General features: G+C 44.2%; 1 protein-coding gene across 1 annotated transcript; it reads left to right on the forward strand.

Moving 5' to 3' along the window:
* LOC138681093 (oocyte zinc finger protein XlCOF8.4-like) lies at positions 1-23,652 on the forward strand. Its single transcript, XM_069768334.1, has 7 exons — positions 1-38; positions 10,372-10,462; positions 10,569-10,736; positions 10,820-10,943; positions 11,859-11,956; positions 21,123-21,180; positions 21,522-23,652. The coding sequence occupies exons 2-7, from the start codon at positions 10,385-10,387 to the stop codon at positions 22,301-22,303; spliced, it is 1,308 nt and encodes a 435-aa protein (XP_069624435.1). The 5' UTR covers positions 1-38; positions 10,372-10,384; the 3' UTR covers positions 22,304-23,652.

Consider the following 23,652-nt stretch of genomic DNA (forward strand, 5'->3'; position numbering starts at 1 on the left):
TGTACCCATCAGGAGGTGACATGCGCAGTGATCGCTCGGTGAGCCGCCGCTTCCTTTGTTTCCTCTCTGTATATTCTGTTTTCCTCTCTCGGTTTCTTATCCCGCACTTGTCCTGGATGCTGAACATGATGCGGGGGGCGGCCTGATGTATAGAATGTGCTCTGTGGGGGTCTTGTGCATGATATACTCGGGGACAGCGTATATAATACAATTGGTTGTCTGTGTATATAATATACGGGGGGGCTGTGTATATAATATACGGGGGGGGCTGTGTATATAATATACTGGGGGCTGTGTATATAATATACTGGGGGGGCTGTGTGTATAATATACTGGGGGCTGTGTATATAATATACTGGGGAGGGGGCTGTGTGTATAATATACTGGGGAGGGGGTGTGTGTGTATAATATACTGGGGAGGGGGCTGTGTGTATAATATACTGGGGAGGGGGCTGTGTGTGTAATATACTGGGGAGGGGGCTGTGTGTATAATATACTGGGGAAGGGGCTGTGTGTATAATATACTGGGGAGGGGGCTGTGTGTATAATATACTGGGGAGGGGGCTGTGTGTATAATATACTGGGGAGGGGGCTGTGTGTATAATATACTGGGGAGGGGGCTGTGTGTATAATATACTGGGGAGGGGGCTGTGTGTATAATATACTGGGGAGGGGGCTGTGTGTATAATATACTCTGGGGGGCTGTGTATAATTGGGGGGGCTGTGTATGTAATATACTCTGGGGGGCTGTGTATAATTGGGGGAGGGACTGTATATAATATACTGTGGGGGGCTGTGTATATAATTGTGAAGTGGGGCCGTATATAATATACTCGTGGGATTGTGTATATAATTGGGGGATGGACTGTATTTAATATACTGGGGGCTGTGTATATAATTGGGGGGCTGAATGTATAATGTACTTGGGGTCTATATATTTGTGGAGGGGGGCTGTGTCTATAATATACTATGGCGATTGTGCATATAATTGGTAGGGGCTGTGTATTTAACTGGAGGAGGGACTGTATATAATATACTGGGGGCCTATGTATATAATATTCTTGGCGAGTCTATATAATTATGGACTGGGGCTGTATATAATATACTTGGGAGTTGCTGTGTATTTATAATTGGGGGTCTCTGTATATAATTTGGGGGGCTGTGTATATAATTGAGGGTATATAATTGGGGGGCTGTGTATTTATTTTACTTGGGACGGAAGGGGCTGTGTATATAATTGTGGAGGGGGCTGTATATAATATACTTGGGAGGGGCTGTGTATATAATTGTGGAGGGGGGCTGTGTATAACTTACTTGGGAGGGGCTGTATATAGTTGTGGAGGGGCTGTGTTTAATTTGCTTGGGAGGGGGCTGTATATAATTGTGGGGGGCGGTGTATAATTTACTTGGGAGGGGCTGTGTATATAATTGTGGAGGGGGCTGTATATAATTGTGGAGGGCACTGTGTATAATATACTTGGGAGGGCTGTGTATATAATTGTGGGAGAGGCTGTGTATATAATTGTGGAGGGGGCTGTATATACTATACTTGGGAGGGGCTATGTAAATAATTGTGGAGGGGGGCTGTGTATAATTTACTTGGGAAGGGCTGTCTATAATTGTGGAGGGGGCTGTGTATATAATTGTGGAGGGGGGCTGTGTATAACTGTGGAGGGGGGCTGTGTATAATTTACTTGGGAGGGGCTGTATATAATTGTGGAGGGGGCTGTGCATATAATTTACTTGGGGGGGACTTGAGACACAATGACAGCTCAGCCGGTCGCTATCCTCTGCATTGATCTTTTGAAGTATTTTTTTTGAGAAATGTTCTGGTAAATATTTATACTTTGATTATTATTTAGACAAATATACTTCGATATCTTTGATAATTTTGTCTTTCAGTATTAGCTTTAGAAGCATTAGGCTGCCATCACACTATCAGTATTTGGTCAGTATTTTACATCAGTGTTTGTAGCCAAAACCAGGAGTGGAACAATTAGAGGAAAAGTATAATAGAAACATCTGCACCACTTCTGTATTTATCACCCACTCCTGGTTTTGGCTACAAATACTCATGTAAAATACTGACCAAATACTGATAGTGTGACGGCAGCCTTATTCATAGGGGTACAGTGACAGAAGGAATGGCTGCGACCAGGTAGCGCAGCAATGAGAACAGTGGGGGATTGTTGTGGGAGAAGAATTTTTTGTAAGTGGAATTCCCCTTTAAGAGCGCGTATACTAATGGTGTGCGGTCTTCTAATTTGGGGTGATGTACAGTGGAGATAAATGGTAGAATGTGGGCACAGGCTTCCTGCAGGGCAGATTGAGAATGGAAATGGCTGTGGTTTTGGGTGGATGGCAGAATCACTTGCTGTAAGGCCTCATTCACAGATCTGTGATTTTTCTCCTAGGAATAAACACGGACCTTTGTCCATCAGTGGTTTCGGTCTGAGTTTTCATCAGTGTTTGGTTCGTCTGGCAGTTTTTACCATCAGAGTTTTATCACTGATTTTTAACTGATGAAAAACAAACAAAATCTGCAAAACTTCTATACATTACAAAGTTATTCAGAGACAGCGCACGGATTGTACGCTCATGCCATTCCTGTGCTGTCCATCATTTTCCTTGACCCGTAGACTTGTATGTGTGATTTTAATCCCCAACCTTCATCAATACATCGGACACACGTGCCCTAAAAAAAAGTACAAACGTGAACAGGCTCATAGACTGTACAGTGGCATTTAAATGTTTGTGCACCTCTGGTCAAAATTATTGTTATTTATAAAAACCCAGCCTCTTCTAACCTTGTGCCAAAAAACAGCAGCCATGGGTTCTTCTAAGCAGTTGCTGAGCACCCTGAAAATGGAGGAGGCCCACAAAGCAGGAGGAGGATATAAGAAGATAGCAAAGCTTTTTCAAGTTGCCCTTTCCTCAGTTTGAAATGTAAATAAGTAATGACAGTTACCAGGAACAGTGGAGGTCAAGAAAAGGTCTGGAAGACCAAGCAAAATTTCAGTGAGAGCTGCTCGTAGGATTGCTAGAGAGGCAAATAAGAACCCCCCACTTGACTGCAAAAGACCTTCAGAAAGATTTAGCAGACTCTGGAGTTGTGGTACATTGTTCTACTGTTCAGAGAGACACCTGCATAAATATGGCCTCCATGGAAGAAAACCTCTCCTGTGTCCTCACCATAAAAGTTGGTGTGGGAAATACGCAAAAGAACATCTAAACAAGCCTGATTCATTTTGTAAACAAGTCCTGTAGACCGATGAGGATACAATAGAAATCTTCGGCCCCAATGATCAGAGGTATGTTTGGAGGAAAAAAAAGGCAGAGAATTTCAGGAAAAGAACATCTCACCAACCATTAAGCATTTGGGTGGATCAATCATGCCTTGGGGTTGTGTTTGCAGCCAATGGCACAGGGAACATTTCAGGGGTAGAGGAAAGAATGGATTCAATGAAATTTCAACTAATTCTTGATGTAAACATAACATCATCTGTAAAAAAAAAAAGCTGAAGGCGAAAAGAAATAGAGGATGAGGACGGCATCTACAAATGGATAATGATCCTAAACACACATCACAATCCACAATAGACGACCTCAAAAGCCGCAAGCTGAAGGTTTTACAATAGCCCTCACAGTCCCCATCATTGAAAATCTGTGTCTAGACCTCAAAATATCAGAGGAAGTAAGACGACCCAGGAATCTCATAGAACGGAGGAATTCTCCAAGAAAGAATGGATGAAAACCCCTCAAACAGGAACTGAAAGACTCTTGTCTGGCTACAAAAAGCGTTTACAAGCTGTGATACTTTCAATAGGGGGAGCTACTAGGTACTCACCATGCAAGAAGCAACAAACTTTTCCATCGGCCCATTTTCCTTTTTTGTAATTTTTAAAATTTTAAAAGATGACAATTTTTTTTTTTTATTAAAATACAAAGGAAATGTCACCTGTAACTTTATCCCTTTTAGAGATCAGTTTTATCCATCACCTATGTGATTCCGGACTTCTGAATAAGGCCTTAAGGAGAGAATGGGATTGCCTGGAAGATTACACATGTCTGCTGTATAATAATCATTTTATTTCTATAGCGCCAGCAGATTCTGCAGCACTGTACAAATCAGTGGAGACAGGTACAGACAATAAAGACATTAGAAAGTAACACCTAGTTCACCATTTTCAGGAGGAGCGAGGGTCCTGCTGCTCTACAATCTGTAAGGAAATATAGGAGGGGGGACACAAAAGGCAAATGGTAAAAAGTGCTAATACAGTACAGATACACAGTGATATTGTGTGCGTTTAAGGGAGAGCAGGGAAGATCAGTCTAAAGAGATTTGTTTCTAGAGCAGGCTTGAAGCTGGATACTGGCAATTAACCGGATTGTCCTGGGTAGTGCTTTCCAGAAAACGGGGACAGCATGAGAGAAGCCATGGATACGGGAGTGGGAAGTTTGGATAATGGAGGATGTTAGTCTTAGGTCATTAATGGTGCAAAGAGGATGGGTAGGGTAATAGACTGATGAGGGAGCAGATGTAGGGCAGTGCAGAACTCTGTAGCAGGGCTGTGGAGTTGGTGTCCATTTTGGTGGAGTTGGAATAAAATGAAGCACCTCCAACTCCTAAAATATATAATAAATTGGGTACAGTAGTGCAATGCAGGATGTGCTGAAGAATTTGGGGAAGTTATGAAATGTTCTATAAATGTCTGTCCTGTTCCTGATGTAAGGATCTCGGCTTTTAGTTGATGAATCTGTGCTGCACTTTATGTACGTGATCAGTAGTGAGGCTGGTGTGGAGTCGGAGTTGAGGAGTCTGTGGTTTGACTTACTGACTCCACAGCCCTGCTCTGTGGCGGATGGGTAACCAGTGTAATGACTGGCACAGGGTTGGGGCATCGGTGTAGCGGCTGCACAGGAATATGATCCTGGCTGCTGCATTCAGGACGGATTGGAGAGTGGAGAGTTTAGTAAGGCTACGTTCACATTGGCGTTCCGCCAATGTGCGTCGCTGTTGCGCCGGCGACGCAGCGGCGACGCGCCCCTATGTTTAACATAGGGGACGCGTGCGTCGTTTTGGTGGCGTTTTTCGCCACGTGCGTCGTTTCCGACGCTAGCGTCGGACGCAAGAAAACGCTACTTGTAGCATTTTCTGTGCGTCCGATTTTCGTCGGAAAACGACGCACGCGTCGCAAAACGCGCGCGTTTTTGCGCGCGTTTTAGCGTGCATCGCGCGTTGCGTCGCCGACGCACGGCGGCGCAACGCTAATGTGAACGTAGCCTAAGAGGGAGAACGATCAGTAGAGAGTTGCAATAGTCCAGACGAGAGTCGCAAATGGATAAGGGCGACAGTAAGAGATTTTGCTGAATCATAGCTGAGGAAAAGGAGGCAAATAATATGCAAAGACAAACAAACTTGAAAGTGAGCTTTAAGTTTAATTAGATAACCTTACAGTGTTTGGGAACAGACACAAGAGATTGGACATATCATAAATTAAATGTTGCAAAGGGAGAAGAGAGATTCAGGCTTTACAAGGGTAAATAGCAGAGAAAATGAACATATACCAGTATGAAGAGAAGAGTGTTCGATTTCTGCCATATTTGCCTGCTGTGCTGAGCAGTGTGTATCGTGTGTAATACTATATTCGCTATAATGGGAGTCGGACGCCGAAGACATAATATAATCCGCAGTCTGGTATATATGTCGCGAAAAACAGAAGAAGGCGTTCCAGCTCCATAAAACTTCAAATCTTTCTCCATTAAAATTAGAAACAGCAAATCCTTGCCTTGGTGCGAATGTCTGAGCGCAGAGTACATGCGACGCGTTTCGATCGTTCACCGATCTTACTCAATGCATGGTTTCCTGGAGACTGCGGTGATTCTTAAACGCTCAATGACCAATCCTATTGGCAATTCAAGTCACATGACTATTAATGCAGGTCATGATCGCACAGATTTCACCGCAGCTGCAAAGAAATACACCTGAAACAAGGTAAAATACCTAACAGAATATTCTTAATAAAATGTACAACTAAAAATACAATCAAGAATACAATGAGCAACTAGCAATAGTGATACATGATTTCATTCTTGCGATTTAGACCGAATGGATATCTAGTTCTCAGGTTGTAGATCCCAAAAGCTTCTCTGGTTAGAAGCTGTCTTTTAACATCTCCGCCCCGCTGTGATAGATTAACATGCTCTATGCCCTGAATCAACATCATGGATATATATATCTTCTGTGAGCTGAGCTGGTTTTTAAAATGGATCTCGGGGACTTATAACTTCTATCCCACTGGCCCCATTCATAAACCTTATCTGAGGCATAGTCTTTTAGGTCTCTCTCAAATTTTCATTTTTTTCTATCCATAATTTCAGTTTCCAGTGCACTGATATTATCTTTCATTATTTTCATTGATGATTCAAACTGTGTGGAATCTTTGAATTTATCAATGGTGATATTGATTTCCTCAATATTTTTTTGTATTTCACCAAGTTTCCGTTCCTCGTTCTTTATCAACAGTTTCATCAGATTTAAAGGGACACTGTCACCTGAATTTGGAGGGAACAATCTTCAGCCATGGAGGCGGGGTTTTTGATTCACCCTTTCCTTACCCGCTGGCTGCATGCTGGCTGCAATATTGGATTGAAGTTCATTCTCTGTCCTCCGTAGTACACGCCTGCACAAGGCAAGATTGCACCTTGTGCAGGCCTGTACTACGGAGGACAGAGAATGAACTTCAATCCAATATTGCAGCCAGCATGCAGCCAGCGGGTAAGGAAAGGGTGAATCAAAAACCCCAAAACCCCGCCTCCATGGCTGAAGATTGTTCCCTCCAAATTCAGGTGACAGTGTCCCTTTAATGAACAATTGGTTAGTATTTGATTCCATTCCTTCTGAAAATCTTCAGAATAAATTGTTGTGGAGACTTTTTTTTTATTCTTAAACCCCGTGGAATCATGTCTTTCGCCAGATAATTGTGCAGGGTGGTGTTGTTCCACCAGATTCTCATTTCATGTTTGGATAGTTTCTCTAAGTCCAACATGTGCAGGGAGAAATCAGAGTTTTCAGCTGGGGTACTGCTGAGATCACCAAAAACTTTTGCAGCCTTTGCTAATCTGTCATTCGTATTCATGGTGACCTCAGACACTTTGCACTATTGACATTCGCAATAAAATAAATGGCAGGATAAAATCGGGAGACCTCGGCAAAGTCCAAAAGATGCAATAAGCAAAATAAATGGGCTAAAAAGCCACAGCCAGCTCACCGATCCACGCAGGTGCACGGAACTTCATCTCGGACCAGAATGAGTGAATATAGCGAAAAACAGAAGAAGGCGTTCCAGCTCCATAAAACTTCAAATCTTTATTTCTCCATTAAAATTAGAAACAGCAAATCCTTGCCTTCGTGCGAATGTCTGGGTGCAGAGTACATGCGACGCGTTTCGATCGTACACCGATCTTACTCAATGCATACCGTATTAATAGTTTTATTAATTGTCACACAAGTAACGTAGTATATAAAATTGATTGCACTGAATGTAATGTAACATATATAGGCTGCACAACAAGAAAGTTAAAAACTAGAATATCTGAGCACTTGAGGGAATTGGGGAGTAGTAATACCCTTAGTAGAAATGTATCAGCTGTTGCAAAACATTTCAACATGTATCATGCAGGAAATATATCCATGATGTTGATTCAGGGCATAGAGCATGTTAATCTATCACAGCGGGGCGGAGATGTTAAAAGACAGCTTCTAACCAGAGAAGCTTTTTGGATCTACAACCTGAGAACTAGATATCCATTCGGTCTAAATCGCAAGAATGAAATCATGTATTATTATTATTATTATTTATTGTTATAGTGCCATTTATTCCATGGCGCTTTACATGTGAGGAGGGGTATACATAATAAACAAGTACAATAATCTTAAACAATACAAGTCACAACTGGTACAGGAGGAGAGAGGACCCTGCCCGCGAGGGCTCACAATCTACAAGGGATGGGTGAGGATACAGGAGGAGAGAGGACCCTGCCCGCGAGGGCTCACAATCTACAAGGGATGGGTGAGGATACAGGAGGAGAGAGGACCCTGCCCGCGAAGGCTCACAATCTACAAGGGATGGGTGAGAATACAGTAGGAGAGAGGACCCTGCCCGCGAGGGCTCACAATCTACAAGGGATGGGTGAGGATACAGGAGGAGAGAGGACCCTGCCCGCGAGGGCTCACAATCTACAAGGGATGGGTGAGGATACAGTAGGCGAGGATAGAGCTGGTCATGCAGCGGTTTGGTCGATCTGTGGTTACTGCAGGTTGTAGGCTTGTCGGAAGAGGTGGGTCTTCAGGCTCTTTTTGAAGGTTTCGATGGTAGGCGAGAGTCTGATGTGTTGGGGTAGAGGGTTCCAGTATCATTATTGCTAGTTGCTCATTGTATTCTTGATTGTATTTTTAGTTGTACATTTTATTAAGAATATTCTGTTAGGTATTTTACCTTGTTTCAGGTGTATTTCTTTGCAGCTGCGGTGAAATCTGTGCGCTCATGACCTGCATTAATAGTCATGTGACTTGAATTGCCAATAGGATTGGTCATTGAGCATTTAAGAATCACCGCAGTCTCCAGGAAACCATGCATTGAGTAAGATCGGTGAACAATCGAAACGCGTCGCATGTACTCTGAACGCAGACATTCGCACGAAGGCAAGGATTTGCTGTTTCTAATTTTAATGGAGAAATAAAGATTTGAAGTTTTATGGAGCTGGAACGCCTTCTTCTGTTTTTCGCTATATTCACTCATCCTGGTCCGAGATGAAGTTCCGTGCACCTGCGTGGATCGGTGAGCTGGCTGTGGCTTTTTAGCCCATTTATTTTGCTTATGGTATATATGTCACCTGCATTGTGTACTGCGTATCGTCATGTGTAACTCCCAATTCATGACACCCTGAACGTCCTCTAAGATTTCCTTCCAAATGTGATTTTGCGCTCAGTCCTTGTTTCCTCTATTTCTTTATGTACATAAATCTCACAGGTAAAATTTTTACTTTGAAAGACGATGATTACTGATGAGCGAGTTCACTCGTTGCACGGGTTTTCCAGAGCACGCTCGGGTGACCTCCAAGTATTTATGACTACGGTTGAGCGAAACGGATCGGACATTTTCAAAAGTCGCCGATTTTCGGCAAAGTCGGGTTTTGTGAAACCCGACCCGATCCTAGTGTGGGATCGGCCATGAGGCTGGCGATCTTCGCGCCAAAGTCGCGTTTCGTATGACGTTTTCAGCGCCATTTTTCAGCCAATGAAGGAGCACGCAGAGTTTGGGCAGCGTGATGACATAGGTCTCGGTCCCCACCATCTTAGAAAAGGGCATCTCTGCTAGATGAGTCTGCTGGTACATTGACCCAGACCACTACATTCCCCTTGCACTCTACACAGCCAGAATCTGACCCTGCGGAAGGTCAGGTTCCCCTTCCCGCATACTATACCACCTTACACGGGGACAAAGAGGAAGGTGCAGATGAAAGTGCAGGTTCCTTCATCAGGTGGGGGGGGGGGCATACTCGTTGGCAAAGTCACTGGCACAGGGCCCCTCATAGTACGCAAAAATGTCTCTGGCAGTGGGAGGCGCCGCCCGCCGTCAAACACACCGCCGTACTATGAGGAGCCTGTGCCAGTGCCAACTAGTGGGCCCCCTGCTTGCTCAGGATCGCAGCACTTGCAAAGTTGAAATACTTACCTCTCCCTGCTCCACCGCCGGGCCGTTTCCTGGGCCCACGAAAATCTTGAGCCAGCCCTACCCCCCCACAACTTTAGCTAAATGACCCCCAGTTTTCAATGCCTAACTATTATTATAAAGTAAATTAAGATTGACAAGCTTAAGAAATACGAATTGATGTTTTGGCATTACAATGGGCACTGTAGGTGTTTTCCTGTCCTCCACTCACTGCCGACTTTGAATCCCCATTGACTTGCATTGGGTTTCGTGTTTCGGCCGACCCCCGACTTTTCGCGATAATCGGCCGATTCCACTCGACCCGATTCTTGAGAAAGTTGGGTTTCGCGAAACCCGACTCGATCCTAAAAAAGTAAGTCGCTCAACTCTATTTATGACTGCTCGGAGATTTAGTTTTCATCGCGGCAGCTGAATGATTTAAAGCTACTAGCCAGGCTGAGTACATGTGGGGATTCCCTAGCAACCAGACAACCCCCACATGTTCTCAGGCTGGGTAGTAGCTGTAAATCATTCAGCTGTCGCGATGAAAACTAAATCTCCGAGCAGTTACAAATACTCGGAGGTCACCCAAGCGTGCTCAGGAAAACTCGAGCAACGAGTACAATCGCTCATCACTAACGATGATCTATTCTATTAGTGACCTCCCAAGGATGGAGCAGGACAGAGACCACATGGCGGCTCAGATATTAGACCTCACCCTGGAGATAATCTACTGGATCACTGGAGAGGTGAGATCATCACATCACATCACTCTGATCTCTAGGAGTAAAGCAGGGAAATGACGGGAAAGGTGAAGGATTCTTGGTGTAGTGATCGGCGTCTCCCCATACACAGGATCACACAGTAGTGAAGACGTCGTCTGGTGGGTGTGTGACCCCCCGTGTGTCAGGAGGGCGGAGCCGGACCCCGAGTGACATCACCGAGCCTCCACCTCATTCACTGATACATGAGCAGAAGATCCTAGAACTGACCAATAGGATCACTGAGCTGCTGAGCGGAGAGGTGAGCGCTGCCGGGAATGCTGGGACATTATACAATAACGCCGGGGGAGGGGTGTGCTAATGGCGGGTCATTGTGTGTGTCAGGTTCCTATAAGGTGTCAGGACGTCACCGTCTATTTCTCCATGGAGGAGTGGGAGTACATAGAAGAACACAAGGATCTGTACAAGGACGCCATGATGGAGGATCACCGGTCCATCACATCTCCGGGTAAGAGGAGACCTGTTGTGAATTCTGTTGTCGAACTCCCTCCTGTGGTCGTGAATGGTACTTCGGCGAGTTCTGTCTATGGACTCCCTCTGGTGGCTTTGAGTGAAGCTGCTGCTTCTGAGGTTCCTTACACAGGTGACGTGGGTTGTCCTTTGGTTGGCTGCTCTATTTAACTCCTCTCAGATCGTTACTCCATGCCAGCTGTCAATGTTTTTGCATTCGTTCAGTTCGCTCCTGGATCTCTCTGGTGACCTGCCTTCTCCTGCAGAAGCTAAGTTCCTTATAGTCTTATTTTGTTCTCTGTTTTCTTGTCCAGCTGGTTTTCATGATTTTGTCTTGCTAGCTGGAAGCTCTGGGATGCAGAGTGGCCCCTCCGCACCGTGAGTCGGTGCGGAGGTCTTTTTTGCACACTCTGCGTGGTCTTTTGTAGGTTTTTGTGCTGATCGCAAAGTTACCTTTCCTATCCTCTGTCTATTTAGTAAGTCTGGCCTCCCTTTGCTGAAACCTGTTTCATCTCTGCGTTTGTGACTTTCATCTTACTCACAGTCAATATATGTGGGGGGCTTCCTTTACCTTTGGGGAATTTCTCTGAGGCAAGGTAGGCTTTATTTTCTATCTCTAGGGCTAGATAGCTCTTAGGCTGTGACGAGGCGCCTAGGTCTGGTCTGGAGTGCTCCACGGCTATTTCTAGTGTGTGTGATAGGATTAGGGCTTGCGGTCAGCAGAGCTCCCACATCCCAGAGCTCGTCCTGTATGAGGTTTAATTATCAGGTCATTCCGGGTGCTCCTAACCACCAGGCCATAACAGAGACCTTCTTGGGTTGTAGAGAACAGGTCTGAGAGTCGTCTAGATTCCCCATCATCTGCTCATCACATATAGACAATGTATTCAGTCACTGCAGTTATTTCCTATAGATGGATCCAGTCCGAGAAATCCCCCGGAGAGAAGTCCCAGTCCTCTATATTCCCAGGATCGGCCAGAGAAGGAGGAAGATGTCCCCTGGGATCATCAGGTAGATGAGATACCTACAAATCCTCTGTAGATTGATGTAATGAAGCTTCTACTTATATCCGCGGCATATAGACTTGGTGATTTAGAGATTCTCTGGCCCAGAGATCCAGTCTTCACAGTTAGTCCCATGTTGAAACCTTTCAGGTCCTTACAGTTGTCCATTTTTAGTGCGTCACAGAGAAAAAATAGAAGAACCGACTGCTCTCTTACTTCCTGATATATTCCACTGCTACCAAGAGCCCTTGTCACAAGATATTCTACGTTATTCCCTTCATTGATGAGCGGTGGTAACGTTGTGGCTGATCAGTGTATGCCGTTTGGCCTGTCTATTGTTGGTTGAGGTCCTGCTTTTCTATAAGCTCGCGTTCGACTTTCAGCTGTTTTTAAATTGAGATTCAATGTGGATAAATGTAAAGTTATGAAGTATAAACGATAGTCAGCACTCACATCTTCTTAAAAGAATTGCTTTATTGATCCAGTAGTTGTTAAGGCAGAAAATAAATATCCATTGCGCTCCCAGGCAACATGTTTCATACCTACATGGTCCATTGAGGCTTGACAAAAGACCATGCCAGTGTGAAACATGTTGCCTGGGATTAGATATTTCTTTTCTACCTTTTTAAATGTTGTGCTTTTTTTATACTACTGGATCCAGGGCTGCCTCTAGGAATTTCGGGTCCCCATACTGACCAAATTTTTTGGGTCCCCTTGAGACTCCGCGTAGGCTCTGCCTCCACCCTTCAAACCTTTCACTGTTCCACTGCACACTCTTGGAAAAACTCAACTTCTCCACCACGTCCTCATCAATCTGATATTAACATTTCCCATCAAACACCGGATCACATTCATAGCCAGCAGCTTTTGGTCTGGCCAAAAGAATTTTTAAGCTGTCACCACGACACTGTAGACTCTTTTGGCCGGGCCCTACTCTACTCTAACCTCTTAAAGGAAACCTGTCACCTCATATTGGCGGGATATGTAAATGCCTTTTTTCCGGTCCGATGGGCGGCGTTTCATCTTCATTTCTCCACCCCACCCGTCCCTGTTGTCTGAAATATGTTCGAAAATTAGAGTACTTGTCCTCCATAGTTCGCGCGTGCGCAATGCAATCTTCGCTCGCACACGCACAGTATGCTTTGCCCAACTGCGGGCAAAACCGAAAAGCATTACTGCGCCTGCGCACTATGTCCCGGACGTATTTCGCGGTGTCCTGGGACATAGTGCGCGTGCGCATGCGCATTAATGCTTTTTGGCTTTGCCCCCAGTTGGACAAAGCATACTGCGTGAGCGAAGATTGCATTGCGCACGCGCGAACTATGGAGGACAAGTACTCTAATTTTCAAACATATTGCAGACAATAGGGACGGATGGAGTGGAGAAATGAAGATGAAACACCGCCCATTGGACTGGAAAAAAGGCATTTACATATTCTGCCAATTTGAGGTGACAGGTTCCCTTTAAATGTAAATATATTTTTAGGTATTTTTCTATAAAGGAATGATTCACATATATTTTTTTTTTTAAGTGACCATTAACACAAGGAACAAATACCATCACACCATGACCAGACCACATAGTGACCGAATAATACCACATACAAGGGTCAAATACCATCGCACCATGACCAGACCACACATTACCACCACATAGTGACCTATAATCCCCATATAAGGGACAAATGCCGTCACACCATGACCAGACCACATATTACCACCACATAGTGACCAAATTTTACCACATACAAGGAACAAATACCACCACACCATGACCAGACCACATACTACCACCACATAGTGAATGAATACTACAATACTGATCATTAACCCCTTTGCCCCCAAGGGTGGTTTGCACGTTAATGACCAGGCCAATTTTTACAATTCTGACCACTGTCCCTTTATGAGGTTATAACTCCGAAACGCTTCAACGGATCCTGGTGATTCTGACATTGTTTTCTCGTGACATATTGTACTTCATGATAGTGGTAAAATTTCTTTGATAGTACCTGCGTTTATTTGTGAAAAAAACGGAAATTTGGCGAAAATTTTGAAAATTTCGCAATTTTCAAACTTTGAATTTTTATGCAATTAAATCACAGAGATATGTCACACAAAATACTTAATAAGTAACATTTCCCACATGTCTCCTTTACATCAGCATAATTTTGGAACCAATTTTTTTTTTGTTAGGGAGTTATAAGGGTTAAAAGTTGACCAGCAATTTCTCATTTTTACAACACCATTTTTTTTTAGGGACCACGTCTCATTTGAAGTCATTTTGAGGGGTCTATATGATAGAAAATGCCCAAGTGTGACACCATTCTAAAAACTGCACCCCTCAAGGTGCTCAAAACCACATTCAAGAAGTTTATTAACCCTTCAGGTGTTTAATAGGAATTTTTGGAATGTTTAAATAAAAATGAACATTTAACTTTTTTACACAAAAAATTTACTTCAGCTCCAATTTGTTTTATTTTACCAAGGGTAACAGGAGAAATTGGACCCAAAAAGTTGTTGTCCAATTTGTCCTGAGTACGCTGATACCCCATATGTGGCAGTAAACCACTGTTTGGGCGCATGGGAGAGCTCGGAAGGGAAGGAGCGCTATTTGACTTTTCAATGCAAAATTGACAGGAATTGAGATGGGACGCCATGTTGAGTTTGGAGAGCCACTGATGTGCCTAAACATTGAAACCCCCCACAAGTGACACCATTTTGGAAAGTAGACCCCCTAAGGAACTTATCTGGATGTGTGGTGAGCACTTTGACCCACCAAGTGCTTCACAGAAGTTTATAATGCAGAACCGTAAAAATAAAAAATCATATTTTTTCACAAAAATTATATTTTTGCCCCCAATTTTTTATTTTCCCAAGGGTAAGAGAAGAAATTGGACCTCAAAAGTTGTTGTCCAATTTGTCCCGAGTACGCTGATACCCCATATGTGGCAGTAAACCACTGTTTGGGCGCATGGGAGAGCTCGGAAGGGAAGGAGCGCCGTTTGACTTTTCAATGCAAAATTGACAGGAATTGAGATGGGACGCCATGTTGCGTTTGGAGAGCCACTGATGTGCCTAAACATTGAAACCCCCCACAAGTGACACCATTTTGGAAAGTAGACCCCCTAAGGAACTCATCTTGATGTGTTGTGAGAGCTTTGAACCCCCAAGTATTTCACTACAGTTTATAACGCAGAGCCATGCAAATAAAAAATATTTTTTTTTCCACAAAAATTATATTTTAGCCCCCAGTTTTGTATTTTTCCAAGGTTAGCAGGAGAAATTGGACCCTAAATGTTGTTGTCCAATTTGTCCTGAGTACGCTGATACCCGATATGTGGGGGGGAACCACCGTTTGGGCGCATGGGAGGGCTCGGAAGGGAAGGAGCATCATTTGGAATGCAGACTTAGATGGATTGGTCTGCAGGCGTCACATTGCGTTTGCAGAGCCCCTAATGTACCTAAACAGTAGAAACCCCCCACAAGTGACCCCATATTGGAAACTAGACCCCTCAATGAACTTATCTAGATGTGTTGTGAGAACTTTGAACCCCCAAGTGTTTCACTACAGTTTATAACGCAGAGCCGTGAAAATAAAAAATCTTTTTGTTTTCCCACAAAAATTGTTTTTTAGCCCCCAGTTTTGTATTTTCCCAAGGGTAACAGGAGAAATTGGTCCACAAAAGTTATTGTCCAATTTGTCCTGAGTACGCCGATACCCCATATGTTGGGGTAAACCCCTGTTTGGGCACACAGGAGAGCTCGGAAGGGAAGGAGCACTGTTTTACTTTTTCAACGCAGAATTGGCTGGAATTGAGATGGGACGCCATGTCGTGTTTGGAGAGCCCCTGATGTGCCGAAACAGTGGAAACCCCCCAATTATAACTGAAACCCTAATCTAAACACACCCCTAACCCTAATTCCAACGGTAACCCTAACCACACCTCTAACCCTGACACACCCCTAACCCTAATCCCAACCCTATTCCCAACTGTAAATGTAATCTAAACCCTAACTTTAGCCCCAACCCTAACTGTAGCCCCAACCCTAGCCCTAACCCTAACCCTAACCCTAGCCCTAACCCTAGCCCTAGCCCTAACCCTAGCCCTAACCCTAGCCCTAACCCTAGCGCTAGCCCTAACCCTAGCCCTAACCCTAGCCCTAATGGGAAAATGGAAATAAATACATTTTTTTTTATTTTTCCCTAACTAAGGGGGTGATGAAGGGGGGTTTGATTTACTTTTATAGCGAGTTTTTTAGCGGATTTTTATGATTGGCAGCCGTCACACACTGAAAGACCCTTTTTATTGCAAAAAATATTTTTTGCAATACCACATTTTGAGAGCTATAATTTTTCCATATTTTGGTCCACAGAGTCATGTGAGGTCTTGTTTTTTGCGGGACGAGTTGACGTTTTTATTGAAAACATTTTTGGGCACGTGACATTTTTTTATCGCTTTTTATTCCGATTTTTGTGAGGAAGAATGACCAAAAGCCAGCTATTCATGAATTTCTATTGGGGGAGGCGTTTATACCGTTCCGCGTTTGGTAAAATTGATAAATCAGTTTTATTCTTCGGGTCAGTACGATTACAGCGATACCTCATTTATATCTTTTTTTATGGTTTGGTGCTTTTATACGATAAAAACTATTTTACAGAAAAAATAATTATTTTTGCATCGCTTTATTCTCAGGACTATAACTTTTTTATTTTTTTGCTGATGATGCTGTATGGCGGCTCTTTTTTTGCGGGACAATATGACGCTTTCAGCGGTACCATGGTTATTTATATCTGTCCTTTTGATCGCGTGTTATTCCACTTTTTGTTCGGCGGTATGATAATAAAGCGTTGTTTTTTGCCTCGTTTTTTTTTTTTTTTCTTACGGTGTTTACTGAAGGGGTTAACTAGTGGGACAGTTTTATAGGTCGGGTCATTACGGACGCGGCGATACTAAATATGTGTACTTTTATTGGTTTGTTTTTTTTATTTAGATGAAGAAATGTATTTATGGGAATAATATTTTTTTTTTTTTTTTTCATTATTTTGGAATATTTTTTTTTATTTTTTTTACACATTTGGAAAATTTTTTTTTAACTTTTTTACTTTGTCCCAGGGGGGGACATCACAGATCAGTGATCTGACAGTTTGCACAGCACTCTGTCAGATCACTGATCTGACATGCAGCGCTGCAGCCTTCACAGTGCCTGCTCTGAGCAGGCTCTGTGAAGCCACCTCCCTCCCTGCAGGACCCGGATCCGCGGCCATCTTGGATCCGGGGCTCGAGCAGGGAGGGAGGTGAGGAGACCCTCGCAGCAACGCGATCACATCGCGTTGCTGCGGGGGGCTCAGGGAAGCCCGCAGGGAGCCCCCTCCCTGCGCGGTGCTTCCCTGCACCGCCGGCACATCGCGATCATCTTTGATCGCGGTGTGCCAGGGGTTAATGTGCCGGGGGCGGTCCGTGACCGCTCCTGGCACATAGTGCCGGATGTCAGCTGCGATAAGCAGCTGACACCCGGCCGCGATCGGCCGCGCTCCCCCCGTGAGCGCGGCCGATCGGCTATGACGTACTATCCCGTCCAGGGTCAGATAAGCCCAGGGCACCTCGACGGGATAGTACGTCTAAGGTCACAGAGGGGTTAATAAAAAAAAACCCACAATGCTAAGTGACATTATACACAGGATATTCCGTGTCAGTTTACAGATAATATAGTGATCACTGGTGACATTATACACAGGAGCTCTGTACAGAGTATACAATGTATAGTGTCAGTGTACCAGTGACGTCTCTAGCTGAAGTCCTTCATCTTTACTTTTCTTTTTCATGCAGCACAGACCACCATCACTTCTTCCTGCCAGGACTCATCTTTACATAAAATAACACTTACCTAGAGCACTGCTTCCAGAGCACATTTCCCTCTTTTTCCCTTCCTTCTACACTACACGTCTGAATATAGATATGCACCCACCATTCCAAATATAAATTATATTCCGCCACTGAGCCCCATTCTAGCTGTACATGGCCACTTTCCCCATCTAATAAATATATAAATTTAATTATCCCCTGTACTCTTTCCCCCAATTAATTGCTAGTCACTGCATACTCAACACCCCCCCCCACTATAAACCTCCCGCTTCCCCGACTCATTATATTTACATGCCCCTTCCGCCCCAATTCATTGTCATGTCTTCTCTCTTCCACCCTCTATTCATTATCAACAGCTCTACTCCCACATTCAATACATAATTTACTCCCCCACCCTCAAAATTCATTATTACTTGCTCTGTCCCGATCATTTGCTCTCCCCACCCCCACCTTCAATTCAATTACTGTCCCTCCCCTCCCCCTACTTCATCATGTGCAGTCCCCTTTACCTCACCCATTTAATTCATTTTGTACAGAAAACAAAAAAGTTTTGTATACTTACCTCACAGTTGCTCCCCAGCAGCGTGGCTCTGCCTACAGCGTCCGGTACATGTCAGGCGGCGCGTACGCAATGACATCATCGCATACGCACCGTCACCTGACAGGAATTACACAGAAGACGGAGGGAGCAGGAGCTGCGCACCCGGGAAAGCTCTCGGGCCCCAGCGCCCACGATGGGCCCCGATGAACAGTGGCACATAAGCGGGGCCCTGGACCTGCGGGCCCCTCTGTGTGCTGCTGTTCACCGGGCCCCATACAGCAGTAAGGGCAGTAATGCCCTGATGGCGGCCCTGACTGGATCAATTAAACCATTACCGTATATACTCGAGTATAAGCCGAGGCACCTAATTTTGCCGCAAAATACTGGGTAAGCCTATTGACTCGAGTATAAGCCGGATATGCATTGTCCCCTCATCGCCCGTTCCTGTCCTGGTATGCATGGCTCCCACCGTCCCTGTCCTTGTATGCATGTCTCCCCGTCCCTGTCCTTGTATGCATGGCTCCCACCATCCCTGTCCTTGTATGCATGGCTTCCACCGTCCCTGTCCTTGTATGCATGGCTCCCACCATCCCTGTCCTGGTATGCATGGCTCCCCCGTCCCTGTCCTTGTATGCATGGCTCCCACCGTCCCTGTCCTTGTATGCATGGCTCCCCTGTCCCTGTCCTAGTATGCATGGCTCCCATCGTCCCTGTCCTTGTATGCATGGCTCCCACCGTCCCTGTCCTTGTATGCATGGCTCTCCCGTCCCTGTCCTTGTATGCATGGCTCCCACCGTCCCTGTCCTTGTACGCATGGCTCCCACCGTCCCTGTCCTTGTATGCATGGCTGCCCCCGTCCATGTCCTGGTATGCATGGCTGCCCCCGTCCATGTCCTGGTATGCATGGCTCCCACCGTCCCTGTCCTTGTATGCATGGCTCCCCCGTCCCTGTCCTTGTATGCATGGCTCCTTATCCCTGTCCTTGTATGCATGGCTCCCCCGTCCCTGTCCTGGTATGCATGGCTCCCCCGTCCCTGTCCTTGTATGCATGGCTCCCACCGTCCCTGTCTTGGTATGCATGTCTCCCCGTCCATGTCCTGGTATGCATGGCTCCCACCGTCCCTGTCCTTGTATGCATGGCTCCTTATCCCCATCCCTGTCCTTGTATGCATGGCTCCCCCATCCCTGTCCTTGTATGCATGGCTCCCCCAGTCCCCGTCCTTGTATGCATGGCTCCTTATCCCCATCCCTGTCCTTGTATGCATGGCTCCCCCATCCCTGTCCTTGTATGCATGACTCCCACAGTCCCTGTCCTTGTATGCATGGCTCCTTATCCCCGTCCTTGTATGCATGGCTCCCCCATCCCTGTCCTTGTATGCATGTCTCCCCCGTCTCTGTCCTTGTATGCATGGCTCCCACAGTCCCTGTCCTTGTATGCATGGCTCCTTATCCCCGTCCTTGTATGCATGGCTCCCCCGTCCCTGTCCTTGTATGCATGGCTCCCACCGTCCCTGTCCTTGTATGCATGGCTCCCACCGTCCCTGTCCTTGTATGCATGGCTCCCACCGTCCCTGTCCTTGTATGCATGGCTCCTCATCCCCGTCCTTGTATGCATGGCTCCCTCGTCACTATTCTTGTATTCATGGCTCCCCCATCCCTGTCCTTGTATGCATGGCTTCCCCGTCCCTATCCTTGTATGCATGGCTCCTCTTCCCCGTCCTAGTATGCATGGCTCCCCCTCCCCCGTCCTTGTATGCATCGCATGCATTGTTTAACAATCCCCGCATGTGTTACGGTATTCTAACAGCCACGAATCATGCAGCCACGAGAACTCGAACATATTATTTGAGCACGCCAAAGACACTCGGAGAACACCCGAGATTGCTCGGATGACACGTCATCACTAGTTGCCAAGATAGCCAGGGTCTATTGAAGGCTCCACCGTTTGTGTTCTCCCATGAATAGTTATTTCTACTATGTACTGTAGTATTGCAATATATAGTACGAGAGATCAAGGGTCAAGTGATCAAGGGGGACTAAAAAATATAAAAGTGAAAATCATTTTAAAAAGTGTTTTTACAAAACTCATAAAAATGTTTGAATCGCCCTTGTTTACTTAATTCTAAAAGAAACATATTTGGTATTGCTGGGTCCTTAAATGATCAGTCTATGAAAATATGACTAACCCATATAGTAAATAGGGCATAGTGGTGTGCACTCAGTCAGTTTGGGGCGACTCCATAATTGCCATTTTTCGGTCACTGAACCTCCCACATAAAATGTAATAAAAAGCAATTAAAACATTGTACCCAAAAAAAGGAGCTAATAAGAAAGTCATCAATACATGAAAAAAAGAATAAAAAAGTGACAGGTCTGAGTGTCCGGCAATGCAAACAAATTTTTTTGGTTTTTCTAACGTTCTGAATTTTTTTTTGTAACCACAAAAAATGTATATAATAAAATATATACAAGATTGGCATCTGCCTAATCCCACTGAACTGACTATTCAGATTCCCAAGTTATTATTTGCCATACAATTCATTATATAAAAACAAAATCTCCAAAAAAACAGTGAAGGAGTTGTAATTTTTTTTAGACCATTTTATCCCACTTTTATTTTTTTTTCTCGTTTTTTTTCCAGTACATTATATTGTAGATTGAATGGTGTCACTCATGTGTTTTTAACGATTTTTTACCTTCATCTGGATAGAAGATAAACTAGGGTAACTTTTTATTACTTCTCATGTCTTTAATGTGGGATTCTTGCAGGAAAGTTCGGGTGGAACGTCGAGTGGATTTGAAAACATCTCATCAGTGTCATTGAGCGGTAAGAGCCGCTCGCAAATCTTGTCTCGCTCATGGGAAGTTCGCGAACAATGTCTTTTTCGTGATCGTTATTTTTACCATTCTCATCGCTCTTTCTTTCTCTTTTCCAAGAATACTAGGGTGAAGGAGGGCCTTGTAGAGGGGGTGGGATCTGTAAAATTGGGTATGGCATGTAAACAGAGTGTGGTCCGCCACCATTTCTGCCGGTTTACTGCGGGACCTCTCCATGTGTCATATTCCTCTGTCTTTTGTACTTTTTTTCCTGCTTGTTGTTGTCTCAGATTTAGTAAAGTTTCATTAGGTTATTTAGAAAACTATCCAATTTTTTGTTTCTTTCTCCAGATGAACATTTGATAGGAGACTTCAATGCACATCACAATATGTCTCTCTGTTACGAAGTGGAGGAAAACAATATCATAGAAGCCAAATTAATCACCGATGATGAACCTGCCGTCATTCAGTGCATGAATTTATCCTCTGATATCTCCGATCACTGGATACCTTCATCTGATCAATCGCTGATCCAGGCGCAAACTGGAAATGTATGGAAATATTTTAAAAATAAATCTAAACGTACTTTGCCTGACAAAACTGTGACAGACGCACAGCCATTTTTATGTTCAGAATGTGGGAAATGTTTCGCCAAAGAAATTCAACTTAAGAGACATCAGAGAACTCACACAGGTGAGACGCCGTATTCATGTTCTCAGTGTGGGAAGTATTTTAGCCAGAAATCGCATCTGGTGGACCATCTAAGAATCCACACAGGAGAGAAACCATTTTCATGTTTAGAATGTGGGAAATGTTTTAACCATAAGAAAAATTGGTTAAGTCATCAGAGAACTCACACGGGGGAGAAGCCGCACCCTTGTACCGAATGTGGGAAAAGTTTTAGTCGGAGATCATATCTTATGACTCATCTAAAAATCCACGCTGGTGAGAAGCCATTCGCTTGTTCAGAATGTGGGAAATGTTTCAGTAATAAATCACATGTTTTGGAACATCTGAGAACTCACACAGGCGAGAAACCGTATTCGTGTACTGAATGTGGGAAATGTTTCGCCCACAAATCTAATTTCGAAAGACATAAGAGAACTCATTTTAATGTTCAGATTGTTTTATAAAATGTTTCCGAGGTGAAGCGGCTATCTATATATGCCTTCTAATATACAGAGTAATCCCTTCAGGTCTCATGTTTTAAAAGAATGGCACAGCTTGAAGTCTCACTAGAGCGGGACATTAGTGCTACAGTAGGAGTTAATTTTCTACCTCTCTACTTGAACACCGCTGTCTCCTACTTATTTTGAAACATTTGTCTATAAATATCCTTGATTTTCGCTTAGCATGGAATTACATGTACAGAGAGGAGCTACCATACCATAGTCTTGACAAGGTCCAGGAGCCAGTATGTACTCGTGTGCCTCACTTTATCGATTTGTTCACTATTCTAAATAAATATAACATATTATCTTTTGGGCTTTAATTTCTGACTCCTAAAATTGATTGGTTTGTGAACTTCCTGATATTCAGTTTGCAGAGAAGATAATGTGAAGGTATTTTTGAGGCATGGTGGTCATTGAGTGGCTGAGTGGATATTTCTGGACATTTTCAACGAATGGAGATGGGACCAGAAGTAATGACTGTCACGATATGGTATGAAATATCATAAGTAGTTCTCTAGCCTGTGTGGGCTAAGCCCCCCTTCTTGGAGCAACAGTTTGTAGCTGCAAATTCCTGGCTTTCCTTCTCTGAGAGTATGGGGGAAGAGAGGTTTTATTGCTCTGGGGTCGTAAATTCCAGGCTCAGAGGAAAGTCCCTCACCCCTCCCACATTCTTTAGTTCAAACTGGAAAAGTGGCTCCAAGATTCAGGAAAGATTCTTTGTTTAGTTTTTGTTAGATATTAGGCAAACGATTTAAGCTAGAAATACGAAAATATATATTTTTATTCTCACTCGGTGTATCTACACAACCCGCGAAACACGAGCTTCTAACTCCATCTGGTAAAGAAGTAGGGATTTCTCTGGAAATATGTATCCCAGATAGGACATATTTGATCTCATTAGAATGCCCACGTTAATCTGAGATGAATGAGGAGTTTGGTCTGACTCTGACATGTTTTGTAGTGAAGTTATAGAAATCAGAGAGAATAGTTTAAAGTTTAGGCAGAATGTAGAGAGAGGAGGGTCTGGATAAGCCAGCCTTTCTGTGATGTCACAGCCTTGAAAGTATAACTGGCTGCACACATCCCCAGCTGTGTCTCTGCTAGATTTCTTCCTGACTTCTTGTCCTCTCCTGAAGCCAGCAGCATCCCATGGACTGGGATATATGGAAACTCCACTAGCCTGGATGCCTGTCATGCTTTGAACTTGTAAGTGTTGCTTTTTCTCATTTATTCCCTTTATGTTATAATTACCCTTGTACATATTGGCAATTGTCTCCTTTGTAACTTCTTTATAAAATATTTTTCATAAA

This window comes from Ranitomeya imitator, chromosome 5 (genome assembly GCF_032444005.1).
Source record: "Ranitomeya imitator isolate aRanImi1 chromosome 5, aRanImi1.pri, whole genome shotgun sequence".
Lineage (NCBI taxonomy): Eukaryota > Metazoa > Chordata > Amphibia > Anura > Dendrobatidae > Ranitomeya > Ranitomeya imitator.